Here is a 27104-nt window from a genome sequence, read left to right on the forward strand (position 1 = left end):
AAAAAGGTAGACATCTTGCAAATAGTAATCCACGTATTACCAAGTGTAACAATACAAATGTGTCAAAGGAGGAGGGCCTATCTTGCCTTTTGCCAACGATTTACCCCGCAAGGAATGTCCAGCCGCCATTCGGTCAGGAATGCCGCGAGTTCGAACCCTTGAAGTCGAATCAGGTACGTTGGTCAGCAGGTCTGGGCAAGAGGAAGAGGAAAAGAGATGGTATGGAAGAAAGAAACAGGTAGATAGGTAGATAGGTAGGTAGGTAGGTGGGTAGGTAGGTAGGTAGGTGGTGCACCGGAGCAAGCGCTTTCGCGGGAGGCGAACACAGTGGAGGCAAGCGGAGTCGAACCGGCAAGCCAGACGGATCATTTTGTGGAGGCTGAAACCCCCATGAAACCGGTTCTTCCTTGCGCGCACTTCTCTCCTCTTCTTTATTCCTTTTTTTCCCTGGCAACGTAGTCGCCGTGTAACCATCGGCTGGTACTACTGCGATGCATACTCGCGTGTTACACGAGTATGCCCACGGACACGCACGATCTTTCGAATATATGGTACATGCGAAGGACGCGGAACATTATTTCGATATCGGTGATCTTGAACCGCTTTTTGTAAAATTTTCACTAAAATTGCTATTAAGCAGTTTGATATTACTAAAAAAAAAAAAAAAATGGCAATATAGCCCTCTTGAGGAATTGTCTTCATCTGTATCTCTTTATTGACGATGGATTAAAGAATTTGAATAATAATATTTCTTTTAATTTTATCACCTAATACCATAAGACCTAACGTCATTAGCAATGAATGTGTTAAGGCATGAATCTGATAAAAATTATTATCTGATAAAAATTTGCGAATTAATTATTCGATTAGTATTTTGAAGTACCGCGGATAAGGATTATCATCGGTGTTTGTATTTCTAGACTACAAAATAAATCATCAAATTTTTATGAAATAATATAAAGAAAAAAAAATAGGGAAGATAATAAGATAAATCTGTTTAAGATTTGAAGTATTATTTTATATTGTATGAAGGTATCGCTTGAACATATTACACTATAACTATAAAAGTAGCTCAGAATTAAAAATAAATTATTTATGTTATAGAACAAATATTTGGCCATTCTACTCTCTTAGTTTAATTTCATATAAATCCTCAAGTCTATAAGAATTCTATCAACTGCATGGAAATGGTTGGTACGCTTAAATCAACGTGGGAATAATCGCGAGTGTAAAGAACATATGTTACTAAACAGTGCGTTCCACAATTAATTGTCTGTGATTCCTGCAGCAAAGGATGTAGGATCGAGCAAACTGGATGCGACCAGTAACCATAGATGGCAGTTCGATGACTTAGAAAAGTCTGGTCGTCGCGTCGTGGAATTACGATGCGTTTTGTTCGAGCGATTCAACGTTTCAAGCGCGACGGTAGTACACTTTTTTTCGCTTATATCGTCGCGACATCGTCTGGCTTTATCTGGGATTCGCCTCGCTCCGTTGTCTGTTTCATCACCTGTCACCCCCTCGAATATCGCATAAATAACCTAACCGATGCGTACACAAGTGAATTTTAATGCATTGACTTAGAATTGTTAGGCTTCTATCGCAAACTTGCATCTCGAACGTGATATCTTATGCATTAGCAAGGCTATCACGAAGAATGTTTTAAAAAAGAAACATTCTACAGCTACTATTTTGCAAAGTGTTAAATCTTTCTTGGAAAAAAGATTTTTATCGTATCATCTCTAGATTTTTGTCTTAATAAATACAGTTTAATAATTCATTAGGAAGTACATTGACTAGATTTATTTTTATAACGTATGATAAAAACTTGAGGAGTATAAGATGTAGATTTATTTAAAGTGTTGGAACTTGTAATTACAAATGTTAAATCGTTCCGCATTATAAAAGCATCCAATTTAAGTTACGTCTAATGAAAGCAGTTACTTTATGTTCTATTCGATAGCTCGAGAAATTTTGAATTCTTTATCTCAATTCAAATAAATCTAGAGCGGTAGTAATTAAATGTAAAGTTATTCCATTTATCATTTTATTCGTTCAAATGAAAGAAAGAAGATATTCTTCGATCATATCTAACGTGTTTCACTATCAAAATGTACCGTCACTTAAGGTAGGTTGAATTAGTTAAATCATTAAAAATGATTACTAAAGTAAACCATAACCTCATGTGATATGAAGCAATACTAATTATTTTAGAATAAAATATATTATTCTATCAAAACATTTTAGCAGATAAGAATTATGTTTATACAGTCTTATTATTTCAGACTACAGGTTATTAATACGTATTTCGTCAGACCATCTGTTGCCTTTGAAACACTTCTTAGCGTTCTTAGTATAGAGTATAGAGTATCAACTTTGGGATTGGTAGATTTTTATTTTGATAAAAATGGCCTTATTATGAAATGTACAGAATCTTTCGTGAGCCTTTGAAACGCCTCTTAAGCTTCTTAATGTAAAGGACATCAACTTTGTGGTAAATTTTAGTAGACTTTTATTTGAATAAGACTTTCATGACTATATACTCCACAAAGTATTGAATCGATTCGAAGAATATAAAAATTTATTCAATCTGTCTGAATTGTAGAAAGACACTTGAAACGAACTTTTCTGTTAAGAAAATCATTGTCCTCGGTTTTCGAGCTAGCCGGCTCGGCAAACACGACGTTGGCAGCGTCATCAAGCTCCTCGTCGACCGGCCGATTGAACGCGGTTCGCGATCGTGCCGATTCCTCTGATTGGCCGAGCGAGCCGGCGTTACTCACGGCGCAAGAAGACTCTTTGTCTGTTTTTCGTCCGCTCGACTAGCCGGCAACCGGCGGAGCGCAAGTTATACGTGCAGTCGGAGGTCCTTCAGCCGTCGCGCCGGCTGCAATTATTACGCTCGCCTTCGAATTCGATCTCGACCCAAGTTCGTATATAGTATATACGTCGCGATTCTTCCACCGTCTTCGCTATCGAGATACGCGTCGGCCACGAAACAGAGCCACGAAGCGTGCCGGCGAACCGACCGGGTGATGTGCATTTAAAAAGTTTCGTCAGTCTGATACGAATACCGAGGATATCGGAGAAACGTCAACGAATTGGTTTAATTGATCGAAGGTAAGCCTTTTTCTCATGGAGATCATGTTAACTATTGTAATTCGAGATTATCTGTTGATAAGTCTTTTTTATTTCAATTGGAGCTATTTATCGACACATACATTGCAACGTTGATAGAAAGATATTTTATTAATAACTAACGTCTTTACTATAAATTTCGACAGTTTAGTATCTATACCTTTTTAGTCTAATCAGTTTTTATGATCGATTACAAGGATATAAGTAAAAAAACGGAACTTTGTTCTTTGATTTGAAATTTTGATGTTTTCATAGTGCTGTACGTGTATCTAATAATTAGACACAATCTATGCTTTTCGTATTTTATGGCTTAATGAATGCACAGTACATTTATAGACCTTCTTTGTGCGAAATGATCGGGTAATCGAAGTAAGAATAGTATCGACGAATGGAATTTAAGGATCGATGTTTTTGAGATTTTACACAATCTTCTCCTTTCTCGCGTTTTTGCAAAGGAAAGTATATGGAGGAGATAAAACTAGTTTTCGGACGAGCTACCCGGTACATAGAATGGTTGTATTCTACCGCGGATCCCGACTTCCTCTGACGACCTTCAGCCTTGGTATCGTTAAATCATTGAAGAGCATTGGCCGCGATTGCTTTAAATTGTATGAATAAATTTGTTAGAAAAATTACATTTTACGAAACAGGTCAAAGACGCATTAAAAAGATATATTATATTGACATTGCAAAAAGCTACTTATGTTTAATAGCGTTCGTCATAAAATTTTAATTTTTAATTTTTAAAAATGTCATGCAGAAGAAAACGAGTGAGAACCTAAAGAAACCAAGTTCCTTGAAACGCTAGACGTATGTTCTTACGAACATTCATACGAATGCACGTATATGTGCTTCAGGCGCGGACACTGCTTCGGTCAAGGTCGTAGTCTGCAAGTTAATGCTCTTTTTACACGTTCTCTTTCCTCGGCTGTATACGGTGTCTCGAAAAGGATGCAATTCTGTCTCTATGTGCGAAATATTATAAGACAACTATTTGTAACTAAATATCATATGATTAAAATGATAAAATACTTTCTAATATTTATGTAATCGTATCGTCAATATTTTTTATCCGATATAGATTTGACTCTGGAGTATATATCATTGATATGATAATTAATATCTTTCGATATCGATGTTTGCCTTGTCGAAGAGAGAATTTAATTTTAATATTAAATTTTTTGAACGTGATACTGTGTCGAGGATTGGTAACTCCACCACCGTTGGCGGAATCTAATAGCCAATGGGGTACGAGTTTCCTTCCCTCGGCGCGAATTGCAGCCATATAAAAATCATTTAAATTTTAGCACAGTTTAATGTTTCACCAGAAATGCATTAATACGGTCATGTAAGTATTCGAGTAAGTATATTAATTCATAGCAAATTATTTACTAAATAAAATAAGAAACTATATTAAATTTAATTTGAAACAAAATATATATGTATATCTTAATAAAATATTAATGTATAGTTTACAAATCTTATCTGAGATTCTTTATTTTAATTAATATCAATGTGTACTAGTTTATTCGATATTATTGTTGCCTCACACAACTATCAATGTGTTTCCTTTGTTTGCTAGACGTTAGATCGTAGCGTCATCTGTGCATAAGTAATAAAATTTGATATTCAATAAATATTGGCAAAAATATATAACCATTTACAAAGGAAAATTGAATAAAATTTATTTGTACATATACGATACATATTGCTATTTTAAGTAAACTTATATGTCGTGAAAAATTCGTTATACGTTCTCACAAATGCAATCAGACGTGGCGCTGCAAGCAGTGTACGTTAGATCCATTTTGATTCCAGCGACCAAGCTTGAGTAGCAAGCAGACAGTAGCGTCGTTACAAGTAGGATTGCCAGTAAATGTTCTGATTTGGTGTTATACACGCCTAACAGTATGAATAATGTTTTTGTGTTCCTGTTTTTATTCATTACATTAGTAGATACTGGATATTGTACGCAAAGGACTGTAAGTAACATGATATATTCTTGTTATTAGTTTATTAATAAGAGGAATTCGATTCGATTAATTTGGATCAGCATCTTTTACGAATGTAAAACAAAGGTCGCGCGTAATGTGATTCATCGTCTGATTGTTTTATCTTGTGGGTAGAGTCGATTTAGAAATTATTGTCATGTCTCAGTAATTGGAAGCAGTACCTTACTTAATGAGGAACACGAGTTCCCATAACCCATTTATTAATTAACGTGAGAACCCTAATAATCAAGCGATTAATAATGATATAATGTATGGAAATTTAGTAATAAATTTGCTTAAATGATAACAATAACAACAACAATAACATTCAATATATTATACTAAACAAATAGATGTTTGTATTTTTTCATAAAAATAAAATAAAATAAAAATTCTACTAATGCTTCATTTAATCATATTGTAGTTAATGTAAAATATGATATATAGAATTTATAATTATATTAATGTACTACTTAATTATTGAGTTGCAAACAATATATTTACATTTTTTTATATAAAAGAATTTGCCTGGCACTAGTTACGATCATGGCTGAATCATGACTGCGGCGCGATATGTAAAGACAGAAATTTGACAACAGTTTATCTAAGAGCTGATGGCCCCAATGACACTTTGCACTATCTGTGGGATTTTGATGGTAATCCATCTGTACTGTTAGCACTTACTTCACGTGCAGCTACTATAAACATAAGTTGGACGGACTTTCTTCTTAAGAGAAAAAACTCTGTAACATTTACAGAAGAACCTATTTATACTTTTGGAGTAGTTTTTAATAAGGTCAGTATATATGATATCGTAATACATATTGTTTTGTTACTACATTAAACCTTAATAAATTAAGAAAATTAACAATGTTTTTAGATTATAGAATTCAATGACGCAAATGACACAGCATTAATAAATATTGCTAATCTTGTAAATACCAATAGTTTACATCCCATGTTTTTCCAATGGGACCGTAAGACTCTAATACAAAATAATGAATTTGTTACATTAAATATGGAAGGTAATTCCTATAACGACAGTATTATGAATATCAGCAGAATGGGAAGCATAAAAGTATCGGTAGGTTATTTTATTATATTAAAAATATACATAAAATTTATAGTTTATTGATGTGATCTTTATTTACTTTTCAGCTGATGGGATTTTGTTCTCTTGATCACTCAGAATTTATGCCTCACATGTTACATACTGAGAATTCCACACAAGTTGATATCATTCTTGATCATTTACAAACTAATAAAAGTTTCACTAACAGCAGATTTGCTATCGAGCTGTTGGTAGTAGGTGAAGGAAATCCTGAAGTTCCTATGTTTATTAATCCAAAGAAAAGTTTGGACGATGAACATACACCTGGTATATTTGATGTAATGTATCATGATTTGTTTTCTTTACTAAAATAGATTAATTACGAATTTAATATTGTAATAATGTTAATATTATATGTTTTAGGTTGTTGAAGTCAGAACACCACCTTACAAAAGTATGGATAATTATGAGACAGAGGGAGCTTACTTACAATGGAGACCAGTTTCTTACACAACTATGTCTAGAGATATAACAGATTCTACAGAAACAATGCAATACCCACCACTAAAAGTATCTAATCACACGAGTACTATCATAGATTCTATGTTATACTGTTACTATGGAGATAAGGCTGACAATTTGCTCACTCAACGAATCATTGTGTCATTGGGGAGTAAAGGAGATGGTTTCTACAAAAGAACGTACTATTCTACATGGTAATTTTATTTCAATAAATATTCTTGCCTTTATCTTAATAAGATTTTGAAAATGAATACGTGACATTAATATTCTTTCCAGGACATTCTTGATTGGTTATGGTACACCACCTGAGGAACAATTTTCTTATTTAGTAATCCTGATCATATCAACTGGTTTTGGCCTCCCGATAATTACTTTGTTAGCAATAAGCTTATATGTTTGTATTTACAAACTGCCGAAACAAAGTGGCCAGGCATATTTGAATCAGTGAAAATGTGTATGTGAATTGTACAAAATTTTTAACCGCGTGATATTTGATAGAAATCCGTGCACGTTTAGTTGCATTATGGACAAACTACCGTTAAATATGACAGAAAGAATTTTCCTATATTTATACATAGCACATATATTTTTTACACACATTTTCAAATTGATATAAATCAATTTGAGGTATATATTAATGCAATGCATATAGATTATTCTGTACAAATTTATACATAGGTCATTAATAAACTAGAAAAAAAGTAATTTATAAGGATTACTTTTTAAACCAGAAACTTGTATACACTCCATATATGATACTTTACAACACTTCAAAACATTTAAATGGAAATTTTATTAGAAAGACATCTAAAATGTAAAATACGGATAAAACATAAATAAAAAGGATTATAAATCAATACCAAACAATACATTTTTCGAAAATACTTTTGTGGAAACGTGAAAAACTGCACGATATCATAATGGCGACGCGTGTCGAGGTGACAGTAAGATTGCAGCACGATCGGTGGTCAATAGGTAGTTCCTTAAGGAAAGACTTGCAGCTTACGGTACGGGTGAGCTTGTAGAGACGATTGGTTACTGTGAAAGGCGGCAAGCGAATGTTTTTAGGCGAAGGTAGTAAGGGTGGTGCGGTGTGGTACCGTGTTTTTCGCTATCACAGGGGTGGCGGGTGAGGTGCTGTCAGTGGAAGGGTAAATTTTCATTGATCCGTTCGTGGTACGGAAGCAAGGGGCGTACGAATTTACGAATCCTAACCGTGATATTGACTTCGTACCCTTTTTTATTTCGAATCGAAGTTACGATCGAAAGAAAATTTCCCTCCGCCGAGCTGTCGTTTCCATCATGGACCGCGCTCGCGCGAGAACGTCATGGTGGAGGAACGAGCGGAACGCCGAGGAACGGGCTCGATCAAAGGTTCATAGAGAAGAAGCGTATACCGCAATTGTCATTGGGTGAGTACGGATTTGTAGTTGCGACAGTCTCTCGCGCAGGTTCGTTGAGCGTGGTGGGTGGTCAGATAGGGTGGGGGGGTTGGTTCATGTAGAGGCGTTGCGAATGGTGCGGATATATAGTGGGGCGCTTCGAAACTAGTTCTCGTGGAGTCCGCTGCGCGAGATTGGCGCGTGGCGGTGCAATAACGTCCGCGTCGGGTTTGTCTAATCGTGACACAGTCCTCGAGAGAAGCTTTTCATCTAGTAAAAAGTGTGCACCAGACAGGGAGTGTTCTAAGAGACTCAGACTCAGTGTTAACGGGGGACTGGTGAACGGTAGTGAATTCCCGTGGTCAGGTTAGCTGGATAAAAGTAAAGGGGGTGAAGGTAGGAACGCGGACGAAGAAGAGACGTCGACAAGCGGGGGAGAGTGTTAGTGGCAACTAAGTGAGCGAGATAGGTTCAACAGAAAGGAAAAGGGTGTGAGCGGGAAAGAGACAGACAGTCAGTCGAAGGGGAAGGGGGGATTTACAGGGGGTGAAGAAAGAGTGAGAAAGTGTTAGGTTGGTATATAGCGGTAAAGGGAAACAGAGGAACTGAGACGCGCGCGCGCGTCTATGTGCCAGAAGGAACTGACAGACAAAGGAAGTGGAAAGGACCCGGTCGGTCCTTCGGTCAGGAAAGTTAAGGGTACGAAGGACGGTAGGAAGGCAGGAAAGACGGAAGGATCGTAGTCAGACGAAGCTGCGTTACGGGGTGACAGAATTACGAGTGATAGAACGCGTCGGGTCTGTCCCCCAGGAAGGGACCGTCGCGCGCAACGCGATCAATTTTCGTTGCGACGCGGGCGGCGAGACTGGAGGAAAGGAAGAAATGACGACTGCAGCAAGATACCGATAACCGGCCAGATAATGTTGTCGCAGAGCAAGTTTTACGCTCTCTTTATCCACTACACGTTTGTGTAGCGCGACACGGGGCGGGTCCTTGCCGCTGCGGTGAAGAACAGAGGTGCCGGAAGAGGAGGTGGAGGCGCGAGGAGAACAAAGGATACGAAGAAGAGGAAGAAGAAGAAGAAGCGGAAGAACGAAGAAAAGCAGTAAGAGAATCGAAGATATAAGATAAGGGAACGGAGATATTCGTTTGGAATTTTCCGAGGAAAGCCACGAAGCCTCGTCGTGATTCGTACGTCATTTATAATTATCGCGGAGGAAGAAACAGAAACGAGGAAAGAAACGAGCGAGAAACGAAAGAGAAAACGAAGAGAGCAAGAGAAAGGAAAGAGACACACACTACACACACGCACGCATACAGAAAAGACAGAAAAGTTTGTCGTCGTACGGTGTGTTCAGTTTACAGTGTCGTTGCTTGGTAGTGTGCTACCCTTGCCGAAGCTGAACAAGTAAGGCCCGCGGAGGTATCTCAGAACCCGCCCCTCCTCGACGTCGCAGTGCCTCTTCTCCATATCGCTACGTCGTGCTTCTTTTCGTTCAAGCCGCGACTATCCCTACGCTACCGGAGAAACTCCTCGACCGTAAGTGAAAAAAGATTCGAACAGTTTTATTATATCTCCTCTGTGCATCTGAATCGATCTGAACCTTCCTTTTATTCGATAATAATTGAAGTTATCAGGACGGTTCACGTGAGTGGACGAGTTGGCTAGGGTAAACAGCGTGTAAGATATTTCGTTGATTTTACTACTTGGTGACCGCGTGCGCTTCTTCTGAGGAGGCGCTAATGGCGCTACCTTGCAGCCCAACCACATAACGAATAATCGTTGTCGCAACATCATTTCTATACATCTGTCTGTTACTTTTTTCTATGCTTTAATCGCCAATGAAATTTTTCATTTCACCGCCGTATACCATGACGATCCGTGCTGTGACGTAAAAAATATGTTCGTCTCTCTCGTTCTGTTCCTCTTACTTCCTCTCACTATATGTATATACAGACATATATGTATAATCAATTACCGTGACCACCGTACAGTTTCGATTAGGTTGGACACGATAGCACGAATCGAATTGTAAGGTGACATATACGTATACGGCAGCAGACATACATATACACACACAAAGCACGCACATACAAATGACATATATCTACGTATAGCGTGACGCGCGACTGCTGTTCCATTCCCGATATATCGATCGATAACTGCCTCGGTCAGGGATCAGTCAGGGGTTCACTCTCGCGATGACGATAAGCGCTTGCTCTTCTTCTTTGCTCTCTCTTCTCGAGATTAGTCGCACGTGAAATAGCTTCGGTTGCCTTTGTGTTCGTGGTCGACGAAGGTCGTATTTGCCGGCGCGCACACTACACATCGGTTATATCGTGTTCTTTCGCTCCCGTCTATGCTCGACTTGTGTTCTTGTGTGTCTCGTGATGACCTTCCTCCGCGCGAAAATTGCCGGTCAATACGACGTGCACGATCCGCTTAAAAGTCGTGCCATGGTATCGATCACCGCCTCGTGCACGACCACCAGGCTCATTGGGACTTTCCTTGATGTGAAGGAAACGCGTGAATCGTGCCTACTTCGGATGTCGATCCTTCGAGAATGATCTTCCGCGAGTCCTCAATCGGCGAACATTCAATCTTTCGGTAGAAATTCATTGTATTCCTATATTGCTTATGCACGTTGAAAATGTCACTGCTATATTTTTATGTTTGTTTCTGTCATTAAAGATAGGAATTTGAATTGAGTTAAGAAATACAGAGATATTTGGATACGATATATTAAGATATATCAGTAAGAGGTTATTATTAATCGGAATTGAATTAGAGATGGTATAAAATCAGATGGGTTAAAAATTAGATTATTTTTATGTTCGTTGGTTCGTTGGTTGCTCGTGAAGTTCTGAATATGTATATATAAAATTAAATGCTACACGTGTGTCTCGTAGAATCATATATTCGCATCGTTTAAAATTTGATGAACTATTTAGCTTAATAAATAAAAGATCGATAGAGTATAGCCGTGTAATGTCAAAGGTCGTATCAAAGCTACATTGTCTGTAGCTCAAAGGAAGCGTATTTTCCCGTCCGTTCGTCGTGCGAGAAAAGCGTGACGTCAAAGTCGATTTCTTCGACTTAAACGTTCCCTTGCGGTCTGGAAACCCTCTGCCTTTTCTTTTATCATATTGATATTTCGATTCATTAATGCAATTCTCGTAAACGTGTTATTTGGCATTTGGCATGCAACAGTTTAGCAGTTCAATCAGGTGCTTATTATTATAAATGTATAATAAGAGTCACTGTGAAAGTCGAAGAAAGAATTGCCATTTAAAAATTTGTAATCTTGAGAATTCTTGCTACTTGAAAATGACAATTATAGACTATGTAGCTTTCGAGAAACATGGTCTTTCAGTTCGTAATTTTCTAGGACCGTGATTTCGGGCTATACAATCTTCCAGAATTGTGATTTCGAGGCTTTCAATATTCTGAAATTACTATTCTGAGATTAGTCTCTATTCGAGAGTCGTAATTCTGATACTAATGATTCTCAGCGATTCTAATTAAAATTTGTGCAGCTTTGGAATATATATATATAAGACAGTCATTATTCTTAAGAACTTAAATATCAAAGTTTATAGTTTTTGCTAAAAGTAAAGTTTGAATTTCAAAGTTTATAACCGTAACTAAATTTTACAAATTTTAAATATGTCCTAAATATTATCCATTATTATAAATATGTCCTAAAAAAATCCGAAATACGAATCTAAAAATTTATCCTCCACGAGAATCCTAATTACTAAGTTCTACATAATCCTAATAATGCCACTGCTAATCACAGTTATTAAATTACCAGTAATTACCAGTAATGCTCTATATTTCTAGCCATACTAATTACTGAATTTGTAATCGAATTATCAATCTGAAAATCTTTGTTTCTTAAAAATCTCAGTCAATCCAGTCGAGTTCGTTATCCTTATATCAGCGATTACAGAATTTCTCAATTTTCCGCCAGGAGCGATGATGATTCTGCAGGAGGCCTGTAAGTAGGATATAACTGGAGGCCTCGCATAGAAATGCTTTGATGGAACGTACAAAGCGATTTTTGTCGTAGTCACGTAGTCACGTTCATGGTAGAGGTAGTATCTAGAATAGGGAGTTTAGAGGTAACCTCTTTCGACGGTGATCCGTATCTCTCTGATCCTGAATGCGCCATGATAAGCAACGGCGCTACAAAAGCGCGCGCATGCGCAATACGAACGACGAGGGTAAAAGAAGGAGGAAGATTTTGCAGGGCAAGCGTTGAGCAAACGCAACAGGTGCGATATGCTCCGCATGACGTTTTAAGTAGAACTGCATCCGAAACGAGTATGCGTGGACTTTTCTGAAGCTTATAATATGCATATTAAGGCATTTCTGGGATTTCTGGCCCTTGTGTATCCATGCTCCTATGTAATTATTCGTAGAATTGGTACCAGACTGAGCGGAGTTGATCTTTTATAATCTGGTACATTTGGAACTAGTCCAATGTCGAATAAGATTAATAAACGTGAATAATTGTTGAGAGACTAATTTTAGAATTTTTACTTATTTTCAATACTTTTTTGGTAACTTCTTTAACATTTTAATATTTTCAGTAACTTTTTAATATATTTAATTCACATTTTGTTACTTTTTAGTAAATTTAATTATTTCCAGGTTAGGGTTTCAGTACGAATATTGATTAGTGGCCAAATAGGAATTAGAGAATGTTGATAATTAGATCGTTCTTTATAAAATAGCTTTCGAATCGTAAGATATTAAAATATCAGTCATGTTCTCGATGCCTAAGTTTAACTTAATGGGATTATTGAACTTGTCATTTCGATCGAGTATAATATCGAATGTAATATAATTATAACTTGGAAAAATGACATATCACAATTTACTGTGATTCAATCGAAGATCTAAATGTTCTATCATATTCCTCCAGTTCTATAATAAGAAAAACGATAACTTGGTTCGCTTTTTTGGTCGATCTAATATTAGCCCATAGACAAAGGGGGCGAATTGTCCAGGAAGGGCTAACATACTTCCTCTAGGGGAGGAAGATATCGAAGTATATAGAGAAAATGATGCAGGGTTCAAGGTTCTATCGATTGATGAAGAACACTTGATCGAGATCCCATCTCGTCGTAGGCTGGTGTTTCGAGGTGTAACGGCAAGTGAAAATCCGTAAGAGAAGTCAGGCGTTAGGCAGGCAGGCAGGCAAACGGGCAATCGATCGATTGTCCTCGCAAGAACGCATGGCCCTGTTCTGCACTATACTTTAGCTTCAGATATACTTTGTCTTTTGTGGGTCGTGTCAGTGCAGCTGATGCCGTGAGAGCAACAATTTGTATTATGTACTTAATATTTTTGTTAGTATCGTGACATACTTTTGAAATAGTACACACGTAGTAGTATACACGTCATTGAAATATGACAATATTATTTCTGGAAATATAAGTTTAGATATTATATTATATTTTTAGCTATACATATGTTCTACTATGATTTCTTTGGTTGGATTTTTTATTCGATGAAATATTCTATTTAAATGAAAAAATAATTCATAATTAATGTGTAATATATAATTTAGTACTATGTTTTTAAAAAAGGTACAGTAACTTATATAATTAATACTTTTATTACTTAAATTTCGTTTTCGTTTAAGATATGATCAATTTTGTGGCAATTTTATATAACTGAATTTTTTATATTAATTATTGTAATTGATTTTGAGATACTTGAAGGTTTTGAAAATTTGTTTAAATGTCGGTCGAAAAGTTAGTTGTTGCAAACCTATATATGCGTTAATGATTATCGATTCTGGCTTCTAATACGACTATTCTAGCGATAATAATCTTTTGGATGTCACGCTAAAACAGTAGGCGCACCCAATAGTTATCGCTATTTTGCCGTCCACCATTGGCGGCGCAAAGTAACTTTGTACTACTGCCACGCGAACTTTTATCATCTTCTACTTGCAACTTGTTCTTCGCAGCTTGTGAAGCAAAAACGCTTATGTGACTCTATTATACTATAATATAGTACTCTAGCTATAGTAGAAAGCTTAAGTAATTTCTTAACGTTGTTTACTATATTTTAAAATTATAAGGCAGATTAAAATCATATGGTTCATATCAAAATCATATGGTTAATTATTGCGAATGTTTTTCTTATCGGCAATATGATCTCTAATGCTAATTTTACTTCAAACATTACGTTTTAAATTTTACGATTTCAATTTTCTATTCTATTGAAATTTCATTCAAAATTTTACGATACGAGTTCTTCAACCGTTTGTATTGTAAATTTAGGAATTACAATCTTTTGCTTTCGTAGGTCCAAAAATTACAGTATCATAATTTCAATTTTTCAGAACTTAATAATTATGTAGAATTGATGAAATTTTTATGATGAGGAGTACAAAAATATTAGGTGATTATATCAATTGATAAATTCAAAATTGTGAATTGACATTTCAAATTTCTGTATAACTCGTGTACAACGTATGAGCAAATTATGTATTTATAGAATCTAAAATCTAGAATTTAGAATCTAGAATCTTCCAACTTATGTGCTACATATTTATTTAAATCCATTACAGAGAAAAGAACAGTTTTCAAATTTCCCATATATCGTTCCCGCACTGTACTATGCGCTTCTAATTGTATCCGAATCATACCCAATTCCAAGCATCAAATTCTTCTATTCCAAACTATATACCATTTCTTAATTACTACAAATTTACAATTAAAGACGTTTAAAACGTACATTTTTTTCGCGATTTTAAGATATCACAGCATGATTATTCTCATTTCCCAGTTTACAATCACGTGTAAGCTCTCCAATCCTCTTTGTAGTCACGATGTATTATTTCTTCCAATTTCGCTCAATTCTTCCCAGTATCGTTTCCAGTTCATGCCAAACGACCTACATACATCGTCCACTTCCGACTCATCCGAGCGTCCGGTAGCCGGAGTTTCCGCCACGGATAGGAGGATGATATACCATATATGGAATTAGGTGTTGGAGAAAATTCCTAAAAATCATGTGTAATAAATACATATATGGATACAGATCATTCTTATTCAGCCTTCAGACTGTGTTTTTGCCATTTTCAATCCTTGGCATTGGCGGATGTGGGTTCGAGGAATAGCCTCCAAGGATGGTGGTGGTAACGACGGTGCGGCGACGGTAGCGTCAGCGCTCGTTGTCATGACAACGTTTTTCCGCAACGTACCCGGCCTGGTTCGTGACGTCACGCAACGTCGGTATCGGTGTCGGTGTCGGGTCGCTGCTGTGCCACATCACAACGTGGAGAAAACGGTTTCCCGTCGCCGTTCCTCTTCGATGGCGCCACTGTGCTCTCTGGTACTCCATCAAGATGGCAGCCGTGCAATTACAGGGAATGCAGTGGTCGCCACCAATTGCACGATACCTATCGTTTCACGTGCGATGGAACAAGTTCCACAGAGAGATTATCTTTCTCTGTTCGACTTCCAACCACGACAAGAGTTTGTTTCGCCTATGGCGGTTTAAGAAAGAGGGATATGTGGAAGGAGTTTCAGGCGATCGACTTTTTAAACCACGGGTTAGGGATTTACACGGCCGAGGTTTGGCTCGATTCATGCCAGCATTCGAAGTAGATCATGCATTCGTTTCGGACCACTATATGCATCGGGACTAGCTTATTGATCCGTGATTCGAGCTTTCGAAAAGACCGTTTGGAACAGTTTCTCCCGACGACGTTTCTGTTACATTCGATTGTTCATACAATGGTTTTATATAGAGAGTAATCTAGATGGCATACATTTTATAAAGACTAGAATATTTAAATATTTGGGATATTTTATTTTAAACATCCACTAAAATACTCAATTTTAGATATTTATTATCATATTATATTATGGTATATCGATAGAATTTTTGTTTAATTTTAAATATTTATTCCTCAATGAATATACACGATGGCGTTAAAGTTTCCACATGTATAGGATAATGATTTTTCGAATATCTATAATTTTCAGCGAAAACTTGTAACGTTTTCTTATGTATAGGGGACTTTTGCTCCATCCTATAGCGTTTCGATCTACTCTATAAATATTTGTAATGTGGCAATTCTTATAAATTGTCATTTCTGAAGCGTCCTTGCAATTCCATACTCCGTACACATACACAGACTCACACAAAAAAACTGAGTGTTTAGACTCTTTAACGGGGAGCTCTTGTAACGTCGAATGCTTTTGTTGATTTCTCGATGAAGGCTGATTTACCGTAGACATACCTGACCCCGTTTCTCTCTAGCCTGCGTGTTGGCAGAGTGCCGTTTTTATTGTAGTCATATATCCGCAGGATAAAAGCTGCAATAAGCAATTAAATTGAGCTTCATCGCATTCCATGTCGCCGGATTATGTATCTTCTTTTCCATAATGTTTATTGCACTTTTCATGATATGTCCAGTATCGTAGCATGTAGGTACCTCGACTTCTTTACACACAAGTCATTTACTTCAAAATTTATTCAGGCCAAGGAAGATAATTATTGTGTATCTTGCTGAAAAAAATAATGAATACGTATGTGAGCATTCGATGTTAAGAAATTTCGTATTCTTGGAAATATTTATTAATGTTGAGATCTATTCTATCTCTTGAATAAAAGAAAATCTAGATATATAGGCGTTTCCATTCAGAAGTCTCAGAGTGATTCCCGTTTATGGTAAAAATTTAATAAAAATTGGGAATTCGGATTGCGTGTATTTTTCATTAAAATTTTTAATAAATCAGTAGTTTGTATTTCCTTTCTCACATAAAATGTAAAGGCGAATGATATTCCTTTATATTTCCATAAGTGTTTTGGTATATTTCAATTATTTTTTAATTTTCAAACAAATATAATAGATATTCCAAGGTTTTTTGAAGTTTCTGTGCTGACATTAAAAAATTAATTATTATCTGTCTCTTATTTTTCCAACTGGATTTAATTCTTTAGTATTAAACTGAAATGATGATAAAAACTTAACGAAACAACGGAAGTCTAAATAGCTTTTACAAATAATTTTATTAAAAGTATTGTAAGATTAAAAAATTTCTGTACGTAATTCATATATAAGATTGTTTGCAACAAATAATCAAATTGTGTTGAGGTTATACCTACTGCTCTTTTACATAGATATATACATAGATATATTACAACGTGTCAAATTGAAACAAGGAACGAACGAGGATTAAACTATCCATCATCCGGATTAAACATTTGCATGATATCGAACGTTATATATGTGATAACTAGTCGAGCTTTTCTATAGATCGATGTTGCTAACCTTCTTTGAAACGCGTGACACCCTTTTATAATAACCAAATAACCTGCAATTCCTTACATTTGCATAAAATGAACATTTCTAATAAGTTTATATACTATCGACTACGATCGCTAGTAAAATATCTTAAATGCAATCGTATTAAAGTAACCATGAAGTTTCGACTCTCTTACTTGCGATGCTTTTACTATAGCAAGCTTCAAGAATATCTGAGAAAAATTCCGCCATACTTACCAACGTTGCTACTCTATTATTTCTTTCTTAAATCATATATATTCAAGATATTTTTCAATAAAAACAAAACTTCTTTCTATAGTATTAAAAAGATTTCATTTCACAAAGAAGGGTAAAATTCCTCTTGCCTACGGATAGTTAATATTACAATCTTGCGTAAAAGTAATTTCTACTGGAAAGAAGGAAACTCAAAGGGATTCAGACGTAACATTTCGTTTGTCTGCAGAGAATTAATTAACATTTTTTATAATTACAAACCAAAAATGCCCGTTAGAAAATCTCACGTTACTCCCTTAGAACTTCGCAATCGTCAGATTTAGCGGTCCGGAATTAAAACGAACAAAATTGCACGCTGGTGCAATTAGCATAATCGAATTAAGTTGCAATTCTCCTGTGTGGTACGTATCGTTAGTTGGTGGCCGTCCTTAAATTGCCTCGGGCATCTTCGTCCTTCCTCGGGCGGCTACTCGGCGCTGTCCGATCCTACGTATACCCGTTCCACTGGCAATCAACCGTTCACTCTTACTTTTCCTGGTTTGCGTATGGGCGCGCGCGGGTTCGCCCGTTGGCGCCGCGACGACGACACCGATGCATAAGCGCGTGACCGAGTTCCGGCGGAATATGATCGACCGCACGAAACTCGGTCAAAGACCACCGACACCCTTCCTCGAGCCGCCTCTATATCGCATGCTCCGTGTACATTTTTGTTGTCGTGAATATGCGTGAACACGCCGCACTCTTTCACGAACGACAAAATTCTCGAGTGGCCGCTCGCTGCCAAAAGATATTCCGCCCGAAAACGTCGTGTATACGTATACGATCCTCGAGGCTGATTTAAGTTTTTTGTTTCTCATGTTCTTTCCTTTTTTTTATTATTATTTCTACCTTTATTTTTTTATGAGCTTTCTGTTTGTTGAATTATAGATTGATGGGATGTTAGACATGGGAAGTACTTTTTGCGGGATTCTCGTTATTTGGAGGGGTTCGGAGGAAAAGTGATACGAGTGATGAAATTTTCGATTCGAGGAAACCGTGTTAAATCTGTTGCAAATGTTTCGGTTTAATGGTAAAATATCTTTCTTCCTGATGTTTTGCGATATATGTATAAAATTATACTTTTGGTACATACACCTTTGGTATGTAGGATTTTGTCACGTTAAAGAACTAAAAACTCGGGATTTGATACATTATAATATCTTCTCTAACAATTAATATTAGATACCTTATGTAACTAAAAATATTATAAGATCGCGTATACCATCCAAAGTATGTATTACAAAATTCCGATACTATGATTAAAATTTTGTTTCCAATGTTAAAACAGCTATATCTTGTCTATGAGAAATCTGTATGCTTGCAAATACTAAGATACCTTTCTGTATGTAACTATAAAGATTTGAAAATTCATAACTAAATTCTCTAGATAAATATGGATATTACAGTCCCTTGTATCTGTATATTATTACTTCTTTTTGGAAAATATACCACTTCTCAAGTTTTTCATTCATTGTAAAAATATATAAAAATTTTTATCATGTATCGTAACAGTTTGCGTATGCTGAATGTTATTTGCGAATTTCTATGGGTGTATTATGGGTGGTTATTAAAGAGGTGCATTGAATTTTGGTTTCTGACTCAGATTTTTGCTTCTGTTGTAGATAAGTATCGATCGACTCGAAGATCAGACTATGTTATTTCGAATAACGGATTGATCACACCCGTCGCTTCATTCACACGTGAGTATGACACGAATGGGTATATGAGGAATGTGGATGTGATCTTATATGTTTTCTATGTGCACTCTTTAAGAAAATATTTGATAAGTAATTTGGAGGTACATACTTGGAGATAAATATATAATCTTTCTTATCAATAATTCTAACAAATAATTCTTGTGCAACTATTTAAATGATATATGAGTCGATTCTTTTGAACGAAGTATTGTGTCTGTTCACTGATGGTACGAATCTACTTGCACTTAACAGTGAACAACAGTCCACAGTAGTTTACTCTCCTCATCAGACAACGCGAAATGTTAGTTGCAATATTAGAATAGCCTTTTCGCAAAAAAAAAAAAAATTATACACTAAACAACATAGAATTCTGAAAGTTTTTGACGTAATATTAAAATAGCTTTTTTCAGGATATTATTCACTATATAAACTTAGATTTAAACAAATGTGTATCATAAAATTCCTAGAGAAAATCTATAGGTACAATGTTAATACAACTGTTTCACTGTATTATTCAGTACAATATCTATATATACGTGTACCATATGTAGCAATCCTAAGAGAATTACAAATTTTTTCAGAAAATTTCAAAATTCTTAAGACTACATTAGAATACATTAAATATATTACTTTCTACGTATATTTTTACAAACACGTAAGCCATAAAATTTCATGAAAATTCTCATCATAAAATCCCCAAAACTGTTGGTACAACACGGTCATAACATTATACACTGTATAATCTCACACTTCTACAAACATAATACCATAAAATTGTGTAGACCTTTGCTACATTAGAAAATTAAAAACCAAGAACCTTATATTACAATACTCTTTTTAACAATTAACATTGTACGTTCTATAAACCTAAAAACACCACGAAATTGCCTATGCTATTACAAACATATACAATGACTACAAAAAGTATTTGCACATATTCTTATCTTCCAATAATGCGATTCTTACCAAATTCTATTATTACATATTTTCATAATATGTAATCATGAGAGAGTACTGCTAAATGGTACGAAATTTACTTGGACTTTATTGATTATTATATTGATACAATAAATACAATAATATGTAAATACTTTTCGTAGCTACTGAAAGATTTCTTATCATATATTCATACATATTAATTGTAAAAATACAAGAATTCCTTAGAAGATTCTAAAAAATTCAAACATCAAGAGAGCGTCCCGTCTTCCCCGAAGCAAGAAACAATAAAAGACCAAATCATTTTAGAAGTAACTGAAAAATACAGTGGTGTATTCGAATCGCAGGTCGGACATGAAAAATCTTGGTTCGCGTTGGACGGTCCCCGACATAGCACGCACTGCCGCAGCGCGTTCGTCATTTCTCGTCGCCATTTCGTCGGAACGAGATTCAGGTAGCAGCAGCAACAGCATCATCATCAACGATAGGAGCAGCAGCAGCAGCAGCAACAGCAGCAGCAGCAGCAGCAGTATTAGCGTTAAAGTCAGAAGAAGCATCGTTAGAAGTAGCGGTAGTGTGCGCAGTAAGGAAAATATTATCAGAGGCGTCACGGCGATCGAGAAGAATAAGAGGGAAACGAAGAGTATCGGTAGATCGGCAGTCGACGTGCTGCACGAGTCGCATTTATCCGTCCGATCGTACGTAACGGCGTCGTCAAATCGGTTCGACGGCACGACGCATTCCGAATCGACGCCCACGTACCGGCCTCTAGCCGGCAAGTCGCGCGGTTCCCAGCATCGGTCTCGTCCTCGTCAGCCGCAGCCGCAGCCACCACAGCAGCCACTCTATTACCCCCCCGCATCGTGGGACACGCGCACATTACACTTCAGGAACTGTTAGCACCGATCAAAAGTGAGTATCTTCTGGAATTGAAGCACGTTAGATTGGAAATGATATACAATCAGAGTTAAAAGCGAGTATATACCATACTAAAATGAGTACAATATTAACTTGCCTGTATACGATACACTTATTTTGTACTGTTATATGTTCTTGTACTATTCGTTTGTATTAATACATACAGTGTATATGTTCTCATCGAGTTTCAATTTATGCAGAGTACGTGTAAGAGTTTTTGAATAAATTTGGCAACTTCAAGGTGTATACTCACTTTTTACAGAGTATTCACTGTTTCCGTGTTTCGATCGGTCGTAGTTTTAGTGGTACGTTGCTCTTTGTTCAGAAACCCGAACAATATTTGTAAAATGAACGATAGGCTATTAAGAGGCTCGTCACAGTCTCGTCAGTGTATGAAGTGGAATTGGTGCGCTGCTTGAGAGACTATCTCGTTCGTAATGTTTAAAGGAGCGTTCAGGGAATTGTCAATATTTAAGGTTCTTAAATTATTATCGATACCCTCGACGATCAATGTCGTATGTTGTCGATACACCTTGTTGAGAATCTTAAATATTGTCAATGATATTGACTGTTTAAACGTTCTTTAGGTTGTTAATATACTTTTTTTTTTACCATTAGTCTATGTTATACTGTTTGGAAATCTTCCAGTAATCTTCTAAATCTTTTCACCAGAAAAAGCGATAGTTTGTATTTATAAGTTTGAAGGCATCAATTTTCTGGTGCATATTTATTAAGAATTTCCTCTTCTATTTGATTGATATGTACTCTCTTCCTTTACAATTCTCAATCCTCATCTTTCCTTTATCGTATAAGTCGAGCTTCATTCGTTTGTTGCATTTGGGGGATATGGTTTATATGACTGGAATTCATATAAATTTATTTATTTTTTCTACTGATATAACAGGAGTTAACGTTCACATAATGAGATTCAATCGGCAGGAATTCCTTTAATGATAATTACAATAAATAAATACTCGTATACAGACTACTAGAAAAAAGGGCTCCGAATTTGAAAGGTAGTTAGTACTCTTCAAACGTCCTGATAAATATATATTAAATAACTATGTATAAACAAATTTCTGTTCAGATTGTGGATTATTATAAAATGAATTGTTTTACTATTTCTTGTTTTAATGATTATAAAAGATTTTCCAATCACGTAACATATTCGAATTAAAAAAAGAAAAAAATACAAGAGGCCAGTAAAATAGTCAGAACAGGATAAAAAGTTTGCGATAGTATAAAATAGTGGTAAAAAATTTCGAAAGATTTTGAAAACTGGTAAGGAACATATTAAGAGGAGCAATCGATGGTAGTTGGTAGTTGGTTCAAACTAGGTTGAATATTGAGGTATGGTACAGCTAGGATGAGAGGATATTTCAGAATCTCAAGGTTGCCATCCCCATCACGTGCTAGAGGCGATTTTCTGCTCACGTTTTTGGAATTCTGTTGTGTATATTTTAGAGTTCTTATCTGCCATCTTTTGTTAGCGTTTTATTTAAAATCGTAGATAACTGTATTTAGAACTGTATTTTAGTGTCTCTAAAATTGAAAAGGTGGTGGAGGAACTGGATTAATGTCCTTGAGTTACCGAAATTTTTGGCCCTGACTATACAAATGTGGAGCGTTATAATATAAGAGAGAAATGGAAATGGGACAACGTGATAGCAGCCAAGAGTAATTACGCGTTAATGCTATATAATACTATAGTACACGATTGTATACGATTGAAAAAGAAATATAGATACATTTGGTTTCGTCAAATAATAATTTAAAAACTACGAATATCGTAATGTGGAGCAAAAAGTTTAAGAAGTAAATTTTTTTATGATATTAATGTTTCTCGTCTCTGTTTTAAAATATTTTTAACGTGTACATAGAATATATCCCTTTGAGTGAAATGAGTTTATTATTATATAAAACGAACACACATAGTTGAAATGCAGAATAATAAATTGTCTTTATCTTGTTATCTCCTATGATCTGATCGTTCCAACACGATTTTGAGGACACTGAATGAGCTTGAAAGTTGACTGTTCGATAAATCTCATGCATACTTAATGAGCTTTCTATTTCCGTTTACAGGCGTCCTCAGGAACTAGATATTAGTGTGTCTATTTAAGGTATTATATTGTCCATTTAAAGCGAATCTGAGACGTCACGTGAATTGATGAAACTTTACATCGAATCACAGAAATTTATTAAAATTTGTTTAATTCTCTTAATAATTTTTACATTTATAAATTAGTCTAATTAAAATACATTTTTTAAATAATATCGAAAAGCCTCAAATATAACGTATAAAGCATTATAAATTCTTGTTGTATCACTGAAACGAAGCATTCTTTAGTTGAATACGGATTTACAACCTTATATTTCCGATCTAATTCCTTATTCACAAAAGCATTCATCAGATTCAACTAGTGTTTTCGTGCTTCATTCTTGTGACTTAAACTCGGTCTTACATTGTTCATGGCTTTTCAATAATACAATGTTTAATAATTCAGTTCTACAACGGGGCTTTTCGTTTCAATGCGATAAAACTCGTGTTGGCGGTGCTCCAATTTTTAAGCGCACCAGACAAATCAGAATGTCGCGACAGATCCTCAGATCGAAAAAAGTTGGACTACTTCGTCGTGCACCGATGCCTACCATTGATAAATAATAGCTTTCCGTACAGTTGACTGATTCGAGAAATTGTAAAAAATTTTAGTTCTACATTAAGTTCGAATTCCACAGGAATTTTGAAAGGGGGAAAGAAAATTATACGGAAGAGAAATTTTTTGGCAATTACACGGTAACCTAGCGTTGATAAATAGTACTTTTTCATATATTTAAATAGTCAATTAATTAGAAAATGTAAAAAATTCTGATCCCATATTAGACTCTAATCTTATACGAATTTTGAAATAAAGAAAGAAGACTTTTGGATATTATAGATAATATATTAATTGATATTAATAAAATATCAACGATATATAATATATAATAAATAATATCGTAGATAACATATATAGTTAGTTGTTTCACGGTTAATAAAGATTTCTTAGAGGTATAAGAGAGGATAATTCCAGTTTCATGGATAATTATGGATAATTTCAGTAAAAGAGAGCAAGGATTGAATATAAATCCAAAGTTTGAAGCGTTTTAAGTTATAAAAGAGCATACTTACATATACTCTCAATTCCTCGCATTTGAGACAATTTAACACGAAATTCTACGATATCGTAGCATCGTGAAGTTTATTACTAAGTGGTCTGAGACATAGACCTGGGTAAGAGGGTCTCGAAGTGTGCCATCCCATTATAGAAATAAGTTCAGCCTACAATTTCTTTAGAGTCGTGTATAACCCTGGCTTCGCGAATATCCATCCACTTTAAAGGAATGCCTACAAACACTTTCCATTATTGGTTTTTCCACTTACTTAGTAATTTGTTATTATCAATTTATAATTACAGCGGTACAATCTATGGTCAATTATGGTCAATAGAAGTGAATAAAAATAGAATTATTAGATTGGTTGAACTACTAGCGTCGGCCATAATAGAACTCAAAGGGAGAGAAAAGAATTTATCGACATCTCTTCGATAACTAAATTTAAGGTCAATTATAGATATTTTAAAACTTTGAGAACTCTTTTCTCGTTGTAACAGGTGAAATATTGGTTACTAAAATGCAATTCTTTCTGCAAGGAAATATACCGATTTATTCATTTTTCTAGATGAAAATAATCACGCAAGAGATAAATTTTAGGCTAATTACCGTTGGAAATACGGGGATAATTTGAATCCCGATTTAATGATAATTATATTAATTATATTTCCTTTCGCATGCCTGAAACATCCGATAGAAACTGAATATCAAAGCACAATGAACGAAAACCCCAATATTAAAACCTAAAAATTAAAAACGATATTATCTAAGACTAATGTTATTAGTATCAAAAAACGTGCAATACTCTTAGTATCAAATTAAGGATGTTATTTAACGCGTTAGGATGATTAACATCGAAGAATAATATCCTTAATGATCAAATTAAGAAAATTACTTAATACGCCAGAACGAAGAACATTATCTTACACACCTAGAATGATTAATATTAAAAAACAGATATCTCTAATATCAAGTCAAAAACATTATCTAACTTCAGAAATAAATATTCTCAATACACCAATATAGATGAACAGTATTTTTAATAACAAATTCGCAACATTATCTGATATACTGTAATAATTAATATCAAAACAACAATATCTTATCAATGTGAAATTATTTAATGGCAGAATTATTAATGTTAAAGGACGATAATTGACAGTTACACAATTAAAAAGCTACAATTGTCGTGTCCAGGAAGGTGGCTCAGCTGTGTGCAGCTTAGACAATGTCCGAAGATTCTGACTCTGTATCAGAGGAAGAAAGAAGTTTGTTCCGTCCGTTCACGCGGGAGTCCCTGGCAGCGATCGAGGCTCGCATCGCCGAGGAACATGCCAAGCAGAAGGAGCTCGAGAAGAAGAGAGCGGAAGGCGAGGTAAGAACGCGGCCGTGTTTCCTTCAGCCTACTTTATATATGTAGAGTCGCGAGCATCGATTCGAAAGGACCGTTGCTGGCTAGAAACTAGGATTCTTTCATTTTTTTTTGTCTTTTTTTTCAATATATTTTACATTTTCAATTACCAAACAATCTATACTATTCTTAAGTTTCAGTTCTATTTCCATGTTTGGCGATTTAATCGACGAACAATTTTCACGAGTGTTTCTCATCCAATGACATTTCTTTATTCACCTTTTTTTTTCTATTGAGAAATTCGAATGATTTATTGACTCCTACAGTTGAATATGAGATAGTATGATTCATTAATGGATCTGTATTCTTTGGTAGAAGCAGAAATTTCAGAGAAATTTAGTAGTTAATAGTTCGCAGAAATTTCGTGTTGCAACAGCTTGTCTGATTTACATAGAACTGGAGGAGTTTGTATGATTCATACAATTTAACGAGAATTTTTCAACTGTTATTTTAACGGACGTGAATCATTTTCGTCGATTATTCGAGCAATCGTTCTTAGCATCCAACTCAATCTCCCATAAAACCACATGTCCCTTTTACGTGCTACCCACATACATGGCCAAAAATATGTGACCATTGACACTGTAACGTGAACGATAAATCTCTGGATATAGCGTAGGATGATGAAAATCCGATTGAAAGAAAAAGAACGACCGTGTTATATTCGGTGATTCGCGTTTCCAGTTAGACGAGTTCCAAGAAGACACATACGACCGTTCTACGTAACGTGCTTATTAACATCGATACACAGGTTGTTCTACTTTACAGATCTCTATAGCGAGACCTCGAACGTACAAGCATCGCTGTTAAGTGCGTTACTAATAATTTTCTTCACCAGTAATCACGTTTGTTTACTTAAGAACCGATTGATATCTCTTCATAGAAAAAGAAATTACATTCAAAACGATTATCAGAACGAGCATCGATAGCAACAAAGAATGTCATGAAAAATGAAAAGTAATCAGACGATAACATTTTTAATAACTTTACTTGCGTAATAAATTTTATACTCACGGGCTGGTCAACGATTTTTCAATGATGAAATATTAATCGATCTTAAATATGTTAATTAATCACGGTGTTGTCCGTGAGGCTCGATGGACGTTTACAATTATTGTTCGTCTTTTTCTGTACTTTTTTTTCTTTTTTTTTTGGACGTACCTTTATTTTGCGTAGCTGCAGTGCCGTATTTTGTGAGATCTGTTTCTTCATGTTCACAAAACCATATCTCTATCTACCTATATTATATATATACATATATAATTATACGTCAAGCTGCGGTGTTTCTACCTAATCCTCTTGTGAACAACCGATTGTCGCTACCCGTCGCGTT

The 27104-nt window shown here is 35.5% G+C and overlaps 2 protein-coding genes across 36 annotated transcripts in view; both read left to right on the forward strand.

The window, feature by feature from the left end:
* Positions 1-4996: 4996 nt before the first annotated feature.
* Positions 4997-7404, forward strand: LOC117204709 (glycosylated lysosomal membrane protein-like). Its single transcript, XM_033442389.1, has 6 exons — positions 4997-5120; positions 5668-5925; positions 6010-6213; positions 6288-6518; positions 6604-6896; positions 6979-7404. Exons 1-6 carry the CDS (start codon positions 5049-5051, stop codon positions 7148-7150), a joined length of 1230 nt encoding a protein of 409 aa, XP_033298280.1. The 5' UTR covers positions 4997-5048; the 3' UTR covers positions 7151-7404.
* An 806-nt stretch (positions 7405-8210) lies between these two features.
* LOC117204707 (sodium channel protein para) overlaps positions 8211-27104 on the forward strand; it is a 69694-nt gene continuing 50800 nt past the window's right edge. For 19 of the 35 annotated variants that reach the window (XM_033442347.1, XM_033442348.1, XM_033442352.1 and 16 more), the window contains exon 1: positions 25589-25735. In XM_033442347.1, coding sequence (XP_033298238.1) covers positions 25589-25735 — 147 coding nt within the window. Of the gene's footprint in view, positions 9625-19278; positions 19357-25557; positions 25736-27104 lie in introns of those variants that run through there. The other 16 variants (XM_033442374.1, XM_033442369.1, XM_033442378.1 and 13 more) reach the window with 4 other exon arrangements.

The sequence above is a fragment of the Bombus bifarius genome, unplaced genomic scaffold, assembly GCF_011952205.1.
Source record: "Bombus bifarius isolate JDL3187 unplaced genomic scaffold, Bbif_JDL3187 scf7180000007979, whole genome shotgun sequence".
NCBI lineage: Eukaryota > Metazoa > Arthropoda > Insecta > Hymenoptera > Apidae > Bombus > Bombus bifarius.

Bases quoted from the DNA above. Each gene is read 5' to 3' on its own strand.
- LOC117204709 (XM_033442389.1), top strand. From the start codon at position 5,049: ATGAATAATGTTTTTGTGTTCCTGTTTTTATTCATTACATTAGTAGAT. The intron at 5,121-5,667 runs GTAAGTAACATG...GCCTGGCACTAG, and splicing joins GATATTGTACGCAAAGGACT to TTACGATCATGGCTGAATCA. The intron at 6,519-6,603 runs GTAATGTATCAT...TATATGTTTTAG, and splicing joins ATACACCTGGTATATTTGAT to GTTGTTGAAGTCAGAACACC.